The sequence below is a fragment of the Pristis pectinata genome, chromosome 13 (assembly GCF_009764475.1).
Source record: "Pristis pectinata isolate sPriPec2 chromosome 13, sPriPec2.1.pri, whole genome shotgun sequence".
Classification (NCBI taxonomy): Eukaryota; Metazoa; Chordata; class Chondrichthyes; order Rhinopristiformes; family Pristidae; genus Pristis; species Pristis pectinata.
In genome coordinates, this window is record NC_067417.1 from 1,832,097 (window position 1) to 1,842,033 (window position 9,937).

At 55.8% G+C, this 9,937-nt stretch overlaps 1 protein-coding gene across 1 annotated transcript in view; it reads left to right on the top strand.

Annotated features, from left to right (window-relative positions):
• Positions 1-8,996, top strand: part of LOC127577350 (carbohydrate sulfotransferase 8-like) — a 33,313-nt gene extending 24,317 nt beyond the window's left edge. The window contains exons 2-3 of the mRNA XM_052028481.1: positions 2,230-2,264; positions 7,477-8,996. Of these exons, the coding sequence (XP_051884441.1) occupies positions 2,230-2,264; positions 7,477-8,949 (1,508 nt within the window). The 3' untranslated portion in view covers positions 8,950-8,996. The remainder of the gene's footprint in view (positions 1-2,229; positions 2,265-7,476) is intronic.
• Positions 8,997-9,937: the final 941 nt, after the last annotated feature.

A 9,937-nucleotide genomic window follows, 5' to 3' on the forward strand; every position in this document is an offset into this window, starting at 1 on the left:
GGGATGGAGAGAGTGAGGAATGGAGGGAGAGGGGTTGAGTGAGAAGGGATGGAGAGAGTGAGGAATGGAGGGAGAGGGGGAGGGTAGTCTGTTTATCAGGCAGTCTATGCTGTCCCATGTGACCCTGGAACAGCAGCTTTCACCCTCTCTGGTGTCCTGTCGCCGGCTGCACAGTCCATGTGTCACGATCACCCTCAGTTCATTTACTTTTACAAGACTGTAAAATGGTCGACGTTTCCGAGACTCTCGCTTTGCCTTATTGATGTTGATTTTGATGAATCTGTGGGACTTGCCCATGATCCATGTGGCTGCAATCACCAAGGTTGTTTTAATTTAAGCCAATATGAACTGGAAGGCTAGTGTACAAGCTGGCAAGGGCGCGTGGTAGACCAGAGGATTGGGAATTTTCAGGAACTAGCAGCAGAGGACTGAAGAAGTTATCGAGTAGGAAGGAAATTAATGATAGAGAGAACTGGCAAGTAACGGCCAAACAAACAGCAGGGTTTCCATGGATATTTAAAAAGGAAGAGGGTGGCTGGGGTGTGTGTGTCCCCTGAGAGGTGAGACTGGGGAATTGATAACAGGGAACAAGGAGACGGTAGATATTTACACCAATTCTTCACTGTGGAGAACATTCTAAAGATAATTGATGGGCAAGTTTCAAACAACATGGAAGAGTTTGTAATAATCCTGACAATGAGGGACAAGGTTTTGGGAAAACCAATGGGACAGATAAGTTGCCAGGATCCGATGTTCTGCATCCGAGGGTTTCAGAGATAGTGCAGCCATTGGGTGGAGTTTCTCCAAGACCCGCTGAGTTCCGGAAGGATACTGCTGGGTTGGACACCCACAAACATTCCTCCCTCATTCAAGATGAGAAGGAGACAAAAAGGAGGAAATTAAAGGCCAGTTTCCTGGGCAGAGGACCTCATCTTATTGGCAAGATGCTGGGATCTATAATCAAAGTAGAAATAGCTGGTCATTTAGAGAAACATAATGTAAAGGAGCCCACCAGCAGGGGCCTTCCCCACAGGGTCCAGGGGCTGACACTGACCTCTCCGTTCTGACGGAGTGAGCAGAACCATTCCCCAGAGAAACAGCCTGTGGTGCTGAGTCCGGCAGCACCTTTTCGTTTCCCGTTTTCCCCGGTATTTACCCTCAGCCAACACCACCACAGTGTTCAGTCAGGTGATTGTGGGATCTTGCTGCATCACAGCAGATCATCACTAGACACACTGCCATACCCCAGGTTACAGAAGGTTTGCTGGAATTCCAAGTGACTGGATATTTGATCAAGGCAGCTGCTTGTTTCCAGTTTACACAGTCCTACATCGGTTCGTGTGAAACCAGCGTGCATCGCTCTAGAAACGCAGCGGAACACTTCCCATCACCTCGCGGGCTTGTGCTGGTGAACCGTTTCCCTCTGTGTGTGTGATGCTCCTGGCCTCTGACCCCTGGACACCGAGCTACCCCATCCGGTCAATGAGAACCACACCACCAGGTGTTCACCGCTTCACTCACTCTCCCTGCTCCCCTTCCCTCTCCAACTCACTCCCAACTCTAGTCCTCAGTCTCTGCTCCCCAGTCCTCACCAACCTCCCACCGACTCAGCAACCCTGGGACCACACCACAATTAATGCCCCTGCCAGCCTCAGTCATAGGCCCCATGGGCAACGGTGCTGGGTTGACCCTCCCCGTCACCCTCAGCCCGCCCCTGTGACCTGCAGACCCAGACCCAGTCCTCTCCAGGTGGAAGCAGCAGATCCCATGGGATAATTCCGAGGAACCAGGGTGGGTAGGGTTTCTCCCGTGTCCTTGGCTGAGGCAGATCACGGGCATCCAACACATTGGGTGCCGAGGAATTTAAGCAGCAATCTCAAGCCCAAAGCATCCGCGCCAGTGCTGAACGGTTGCTTCTCAACACACATCTGGGAGCACCCCTGAACCCCCAGGGAAAAGGCTTTAAGGCATCACTCAGAGAGAAAGCCAGGCTGGGAATCCAAGTGTCTGTTGCACTGGGGAAGGGGTGCAGTGAGGGCACATTGAGAGGTTGAACCCTGAACGTGCCTCCTGCTCCTTGCAGAAAGACTTGGAGGACTGGTGTACAGGCTGGAGAGGGGCAGAATGGCCTCCTGTTCCTTTTTGTTGTTGCAAATTTGAATCCAGAGCTGTAAGGTGAGAGGTCAGAGTCACTTTGTGTTGCCAATAAAACATTCCCTCTCATTTCAGACACCGGGGCTCAGGTGAATCCAGGAGAGATACAGGTGAGTGCTTGAGCAAGGTTAGTCGTGGCACCGTCCTACCACCGGGAGGGGGTTAGAGGAACGGAGGGCAGAGGAGATGGGGAGGATACCTCGCAGGGAGGGGGAGGTGGGTGATGGCGTAATGAGGGGGGAGGTGGGTGATGGGGTAACGAGGGGGAGGTGGGTGATGGGGTAATGGGGAGGGGGAGGTGGGTGACGGTAACGAGGGGGGGAGGTGGGTGACAGGGTAACGGGAGGGGAGGAGATGGGTGATGGGGTAACGGGGGAGGGGGAGGTGGATGACAGGGTAACAAGCGAGGGGGGGAGGCGGGTGATGGGGTAATGAGGGGGAAAGGCAGTGATTTTCCTGCCGAGACTGATGTAGCAGTACTGATGTCCATTGTCCAGAAATTCCCTGCAGAGAGCAGTGACGTGGGTTTATTTGGGATTATTCCCCTTTCCCCAGGTAAGGTAGTGTACGAGGGGAGGCCAGTTGCAGCCTCTGTGCTGAGCTGTATCAGGAGGTGGGCCCAGAGCATCATGATCACAGTATACACCCTATCCCTCCACAAGCTGACAACCCTCCACAAATTCCCAGAGTTAAACTCCACCAACACCCTTGCTGCAGTGAAACATCACAGGAACATCAACACATTTTGACTCTGAGACACAGATCGTGAACAAAAGCTTAGCCGGGGGGGCGGAGGTAGCTGCAGCTTCGAGGAGTGATCCAGAGGATTGGAGGAGATTCCAGAGCTCAGGCCCAGGTAGCTGCCAACAGTGAAGCGACTCAGGCTGTAGATTACCGTGAACCGAGGCGGTGTGGAGCTTTGGGGCGGTTGTGGGGCTGGAGGAGGCTGAGACGGGGTGTTGCTGTAGCCAGCAGTCAGTCTCCAGCACTCGGTGCACATTTACATTTCTATTAATCTCCTGTAAGAACATTCTTGGTGGAGCAAAGACCGTGTGGGGCAGCCAGCTGGTCACATGATGAAACCTTCAGGAACGTGTCCAACCCTGTGGCCCGAACCATTCCCACAGTCCGCTACCTGGATGTCCTCCACTCCTCCCCTCACCCCACCTCCCCAGTCACCCCTCCCATTGCACTGAGACCGGGCGGTACTCCTGCAGCACCCCGACACCACAGCCTGGATCCCAGGGACGGGATCCATCCTTTATTCCAGGGTCCACTGCCCTCTCCTACCAGATTCCTTCTTCTTCAGACCTTTGCCTCTTCTACCTATCACCTCTCAGCTTATTACACCTTCTCCCCCTCCCCCACCCCCCCACCCACTTACCTTCCCCCCTCTCACCTGGACTTACCTGTCCCCTGCCTGCGTGAGCTCCTCCCCCTCCCCCCACCTCCTTATTCTGGCTTCTGCCCTCTTCCTCTCCGGTCCTGATGAAGGGTCTCGGCCCAAAATGTCGACTGTTTACTTCCCTCCATGGATGCTGCCTGACCCGCTGAGTTCCTCCAGCGCTGTGTGTTCTAGTATCTGCAGAATTACTTGTGTCTCATCTCCATTTACCTGTCTTTGGGCCACATCCATATGGTCGGGTCCATCAGACTCTGGAGAAATTCAACAACATCTCTGTTACCCTGGGTGAGTGACTCCAAATCCCCACTGAGCACAACAGGAGCAATTTTCGATTCCTCTCCTGAGCAGCCTTGCTCTCATTTAAAAATCAGTCCTTGACTTTTTTTCCCTGGGGAGGAAATAACCCTTCTGCTTCTGTGCAACTATTTGTCACTTAGTTCACCCCTTGCTGCTCTTTTAAACGAGGGAGTTAGTTTTTTGTCAGATACATGCTTATCCCCAGCACCCACCTGAACACAACCATTGATTCAGACACAGCAGCCCCCCAATCTCTTCACTGCAGTTAGGAAGGCAGAGTGTAACTTGAGCTACATCACAGGATTTAATGCACGAGTAGAAATGATGAGACTGCACCTGGAATGTTGTGCATTGGTGTGATCTCCCTCCCCAAGGTTATACTTGCAACAGAGACAGTGCAGTGAAGGTTCACAGACTGATCCCTGGGACGCCATTTGTTGTCCGAGGAAGCTGACCCTGGTACCGTTTGAATTTAGAAGAATGACAGATGATCTTATTGAAATGTACAAATTTCTTGCAGGACCTGATCAGGGAGATGCAGAGGTGATGTTTACCTTGGCTGGGTCATCTGGCATTAGGGGGCAAATCTCAAAATAAAAAAAACTGCAGATGCTGGAAATCTGAAACAAAAACAGAAGATGCTGGAAATACTCAGCAGGTCAGGCAGCATCTGTGGGAGGTGAAACAGTCAACGTTTCAGGCTGGAGACCTTTTGCTGAAGGGGAGGGCTCTGCCCAGAAACGTTGACAGTTATCTCCCCCACAGCAGCAGCCTGACCTGCTGAGTGTTTCCAGCATTTTCTGATTTTGTCTCAAAATATTGGCTCAGCCATTCAGCACTGAGATGAGAACTTCTTCACAAATGAATCTTCAGAATTATTTACCTCAGAGGGCTGTGGAGACAGTCTGAGTATTTTCAAGACAGAGATCGATAAATTTTTAGATATTAAGAAATTCAAAGGTCATGGGAAAGGATTTAACTGGGGGAGGGGGAATTATGATACTATTAGGCAGGAACTTGGGAGCGTAAATTGAGAGCAGATGTTCTTGGGGAAGTGCACAGTGGAAATGTGGAGGTTGTTCAGGGAGTATTTGCATGGGGCTCTGGATAGGTTTGTCCCATTGAGGCAGGGTAAGGATGGTCGAGTGAAGGAACCGTGGTTGACAAGAGACATAGAATATCTTGTCAAGAGGAAGAAAGAAGCTTACCTGAGGTTTAGAAAGCAAGGATCAGACAGGGCTCTGGAGAGCTACAAGGTAGCCAGGAGGGAGCTTAAGAATGGACTTAGGATAAGTAGAAGGGGGCATGAGAAGTCCTTGGTGAGTAGGATCAAGGAAAACCCCAAGGCATTCTACACGTATGTGAAGAATAGGAGGATGAATAGAGTGAGGGTAGGACCGATCAGGGATAAAAGAGGAAACATGTGCCTGGAGTCGGAAGAGGTAGGGGAGGTCCTTAATGAACACTTTGCTTCAGTATTCACTAGTGAGAGAGACCTTGACATTTGTGAGGATGGCGTACGACAGGCTGATACACTAGGGCCTGTCGACGTGAGGAAAGAGGATATGCTGGAACTATTGAAAAACATTAGGATAGATAAGTCACCGGGGCCGGATGGGATATATCCAAGGTTATTACGGGAAGCGAGGGAAGAGATTGCTGTGCCTTTGGCAATGGTCGTTGTGTCCTCACTGGCCACAGCAGTAGGGCCAGATGTTTGGAGGGTGGCAAATGTTGTTCCTTTGTTTAAGAAAGGGAGTAGGGATAACCCTGGGAATTACAGACCAGTGAGTCTTACTTCAGTGGTGGGCACATTACTGGAGAAGATTCTTAGAGACAGGATTTATGGGCATTTAGAGAAGCATAGTCTGATTAGGGACAGTCAGCATGGCTTTGTGAGGGGCAGGTTGTGCCTCATGAGCCTGATTGAATTCTTTGAGGATGTGACAAAGTACATTGATGAAGGTAGAGCAGTGGATGTGGTGTATGTGGATTTTAGTGAGGAACTTGATAAGATTCCTCATAGAAGGCTCATTCAGAAAGTCAGGAGGCATGGGATCCAGGGAAACTTGGCTGTGTGGATTCAGAATTGGCTCGCCCATAGAAGACAGAGGGTGGTGGTAGATGGAGCATATTCTGCCTGGAGGTCGGTGACCAGTGGTGTTCTGCAGGGATATGTTCTGGGACCCCTGCTCTTTGTGATTTTTATAAATGACTTGGATGAGGATGTGGAAGGATGGGTTAGTAAGTTTGCTGATGATACAAAGGTTGGTGGTGTTGTGGATAGTGTAGAAGGTTGCTGCAGATTACAACAGGATATTGATAGGATGCAGAGCTGGGCTGAGAAGTGGCAGATGGAGTTCAACCCGGAAAGTATGAAGTGATACACTTCAGGAGATCAAATTTGAAGGCAGAATACAAGGTTAATGGCAGGATTCTTAGCAGTGTGGAGGAACAGGGGGATCTTGGTGTCCACGTCCACAGATCCCTCAAGGTTGCCGTGCAGGTCAATAGGGTTGTTAAGAAGGCATATGGTGTGTTGGCCTTCATTAGTCGGGGTATTGAGTTCAAGAGCCGCCAGGTAATGTTGCAGCTCTATAGAACTCTGGTCAGACCACACTTGGAGTATTGTGTTCAGTTCTGGTCGCCTCATTATAGGAAGGATGTGGAAGCTTTAGAGAGGATGTAGAGGAGATTTACCAGGATGTTGCCTGGATTGGAGAGCATGTCTTATGAGGATAGGTTGAGTGAGCTAGGGCTTTTCTCTTTGGAGAGGAGGATGAGAGCTGACTTGATAGAAGTGTACGAGATGATAAGAGGTATAGATCGAGTAGCCAGTCAGAGACTTTTTCCCAATGCAAAAATGGCTAATTCGAGGGGGCATAATTTTAAGGTGATTGGAGGAAGATATAAAGGGGATGTCAGAGGTAATTTTGTTTCTACACAGAGAATGGTAGGTGCATGGAACACACTACCGGCAGAGGTTGTGGGGGCAGATACATTAGGGACATTTAAGAGACTCAGATAAACACGTGAATGACAGAGAAATGGAGGGCTATGTGGGAGGGAAGGGTTAGATAGATCTTAGAGCAGGATAAAATGTCGGCACAACATCGTGGGCTGAAGGGCCTGTACTGTGCTGTAGTGTTCTGTGTTCATTATTTCACCAGCTCAAAGAGCTCACAGCCAATAAAGCACACTCCATAGTGTGGACAATACTTTAATTACAATGTGTACACAGAAGGATGCGACAGACAGCAGTTGTATAATTACCCGACTCTGGGGTTCAGGGGTGATTAGGAAAGGGCTCAGCCACAGGAGCAGTGAGAACTTCCTCCACTCCTTCCACTTGCACAGGACCATTTATTTCGTCTGACAGGAGGACTGAGCCAGTGTCCAACATCTCATCGAACAGCACAGGGTCCCCCACCACTCACCTTCCAAACGCTCAAGTGATGCCCTCACTGTGCAACAGCCCGCATTGACCCGAGGTCAGTGCAGGCTGGGGAGCAGGGGATGTGATGCCTACCATGGTCAAACAGCTGGGCTACATGTGGGTGGGGCCGGGAAGCCCCTCCCCCTTGGGGTGATCCTTCTTCTGATAGGTCCTTTCTCCTCAGGGCGTGTGTGACTGGAGCCACAACACACATACCCCCGCCGTTCAGCCCATCGTGACTGCTGGCCCGACGCGGAGCCCCGCCCACAGAACCACGGACACGCCCCCTCGGCGACAGGCTCCGCCCCCGGACCTGCCCCACCGGCAGTGGGAGGCGGAGCCGCCCCCTCGCGGTCGGCGGCGCAGGCGCAGGAGGAATGCACTGGACGGCACCAGGCTGGCGGAGCTGCAGCGGCGCCGCCACCAGCAGGGGACGTCCGAGCGGGAAGACCCGAAGTCGGCGCCGCGCCGCCCGAGGGCGCCAGTGCAGGAGGACCAGCAGCCGGCGCCGCGCCGCCCGGGGGCGCTAGAACAGGAGGATCAGCAGCCGGCGCCGCGCCGCCCGGGGGCGTCAGATCAGGAGGATCAGCACTCGGCGCCGCGCCGCCCGGGGGCGCTAGAGCAGGAGGATCAGCAGCCGGCGCCGCGCCGCCCGGGGGCGTCAGATCAGGAGGATCGGCAGCCGGCGCCGCGCCGCCCGGGGGCGCTAGAGCAGGAGGACCGGCAGCCGGCGCCGCGCCGCCCGGGGGCGCTACATCAGGAGGACCGGCAGCCGGCGCCGCGCCGCCTGGGGCCGCAGGAGGGCCGCCGCCTGCGGGCGGTGCAGCAAGGCCGCCGGCAGCTGGTGGAGGAGGCCTGCCTGAGGTACCGGGGCGGCGGTGCCCTGGGCCCCGGCCCGCGGCTGCCGGCGCCGCACCACGTCGCCAGGATCTACGTGGAGGACCGGCACCGCCTGCTGTACTGCGAGGTGCCGAAGGCGGGCTGCTCCAACTGGAAGCGGGTGCTGATGGTGCTGGGCGGCCTGGCCAGCTCGCCGGCCCACATCGAGCACCAGGCCGCGCACTACGGCAACTCGCTGCGGCGCCTCGACAGCTTCGACCGGGCGGGCAGGGCGTGGCGGCTGCGGACCTACACCAAGGCGCTGTTCGTGCGGGAGCCACTCGAGCGCCTGGTCTCGGCCTTTCGCGACAAGTTCGAGCAGCCCAACGCCTACTACCACCCGGTGTTCGGCCGCGCCATCATCGCCCGCTACCGGCCCAACGCCACCCGCCAGGCGCTGCGCTCCGGCTCGGGCGTCACCTTCCCCGAGTTCGTGCGCTACCTGCTGGACCCGCGCCGGCCGCTCGGCCTCGACATCCACTGGGAGCGGGTCGGCCGCCTCTGCAGCCCCTGCCTCGTCCGCTACGACTTCATCGGCCGCTTCGAGAGCCTGGGGGCCGAGGCCGAGGCGCTGCTGCGGCTGATCGGCGCCCCCGCCAACCTCACCTTCCCCCGCTTCAAGGACCGGCACCGGCGGGAGGAGCGCACCGGGCCGCGCCTCAGCCGCCGCTACCTCGCCCAGCTGTCGGCCGACGAGCGGCGCCGCGCCCAGGACTTCTACCTGGCCGACTACACCATGTTCAACTACTCGCGGCCCTTCGGGGCGGGGCCCGGCTGAGGGGCGGGGCCCGAGCAGTGTGGGGGCGGGGCCCGGCTGAGGGGCGGGGCCCGAGCAGGGTGGGGGCGGGGCCAGGCTGAGGGGTGGGGCCCGAGCAGGGTGGGGGCGGGGCCAGGCTGAGGGGCGGGGCCCGAGCAGGGTGGGGGCGGGGCCAGGCTGAGGGGCGGGGCCCGAGCAGGGTGGGGGCGGGGGCCAGGCTGAGGGGTGGAGCCCGAGCAGGGTGGGGCCAGGCTGGGGGCAGGGCTTGAGCTGGGTGGGGGCGGGGCCAGGCTGAGGGGTGGAGCCTGAGCAGGGTGGGGCCAGGCTGGGGGCGGGGCTTGAGCTGGGTGGGGCCAGGCTGGGGGGCGGGGCTCAAGAAGGGTGGGGCTGGGCTGGGGGCAGGGCTTGAGCTGGGTGGGGCGGGGCCAGGCCAGGCTGAGGGGGTGGGGCTCGGTGTGGGGTGGACGGGCCGGGGTTTGGATGCGGAACCTACCTGAGGGGAGGGTCGGGATTCACATGATGGTGGAGGGGGACTTACCTGAGGGGACGGGACGGGACCCACTGAGGTTCTTCCTTCCCAGTGTGGGCTCTCTGCCATGCACACTGCATGGTACTGGAGTGCCCCAGCCCACTTCAGACAAGGCCAGTGTGGTCTGCTCTTTGGCTCCACACCCAGGTAAGTTAGTGTAGAGTGTTGGCACTGGGGAGAGGGTGTTGGGGGGGGGTAAGAGCGGTTGGGGTTGGGACATGAGGGGGTGCATTTCAAAGAGGGCTCACTATGGGCAAAGCAACTCGGCGGGGTCAGTTCCCCAGAATGGGGCTGTTGCTCCCTTCCCAAGACCTCAGGATCTGGAGATCCTTTGGCATGGCCAGTAAAGTAAGAAAGAGCTGAGTGTGTGATGCAGGTATGAACTGCATCAAAATAGAGAAGGAAATGATCAGAAATTTTGTCCTGGATGGACTGCCCTTGAAATCATTGTATAACTCTACTTCTCGCATTCCCAGTGAG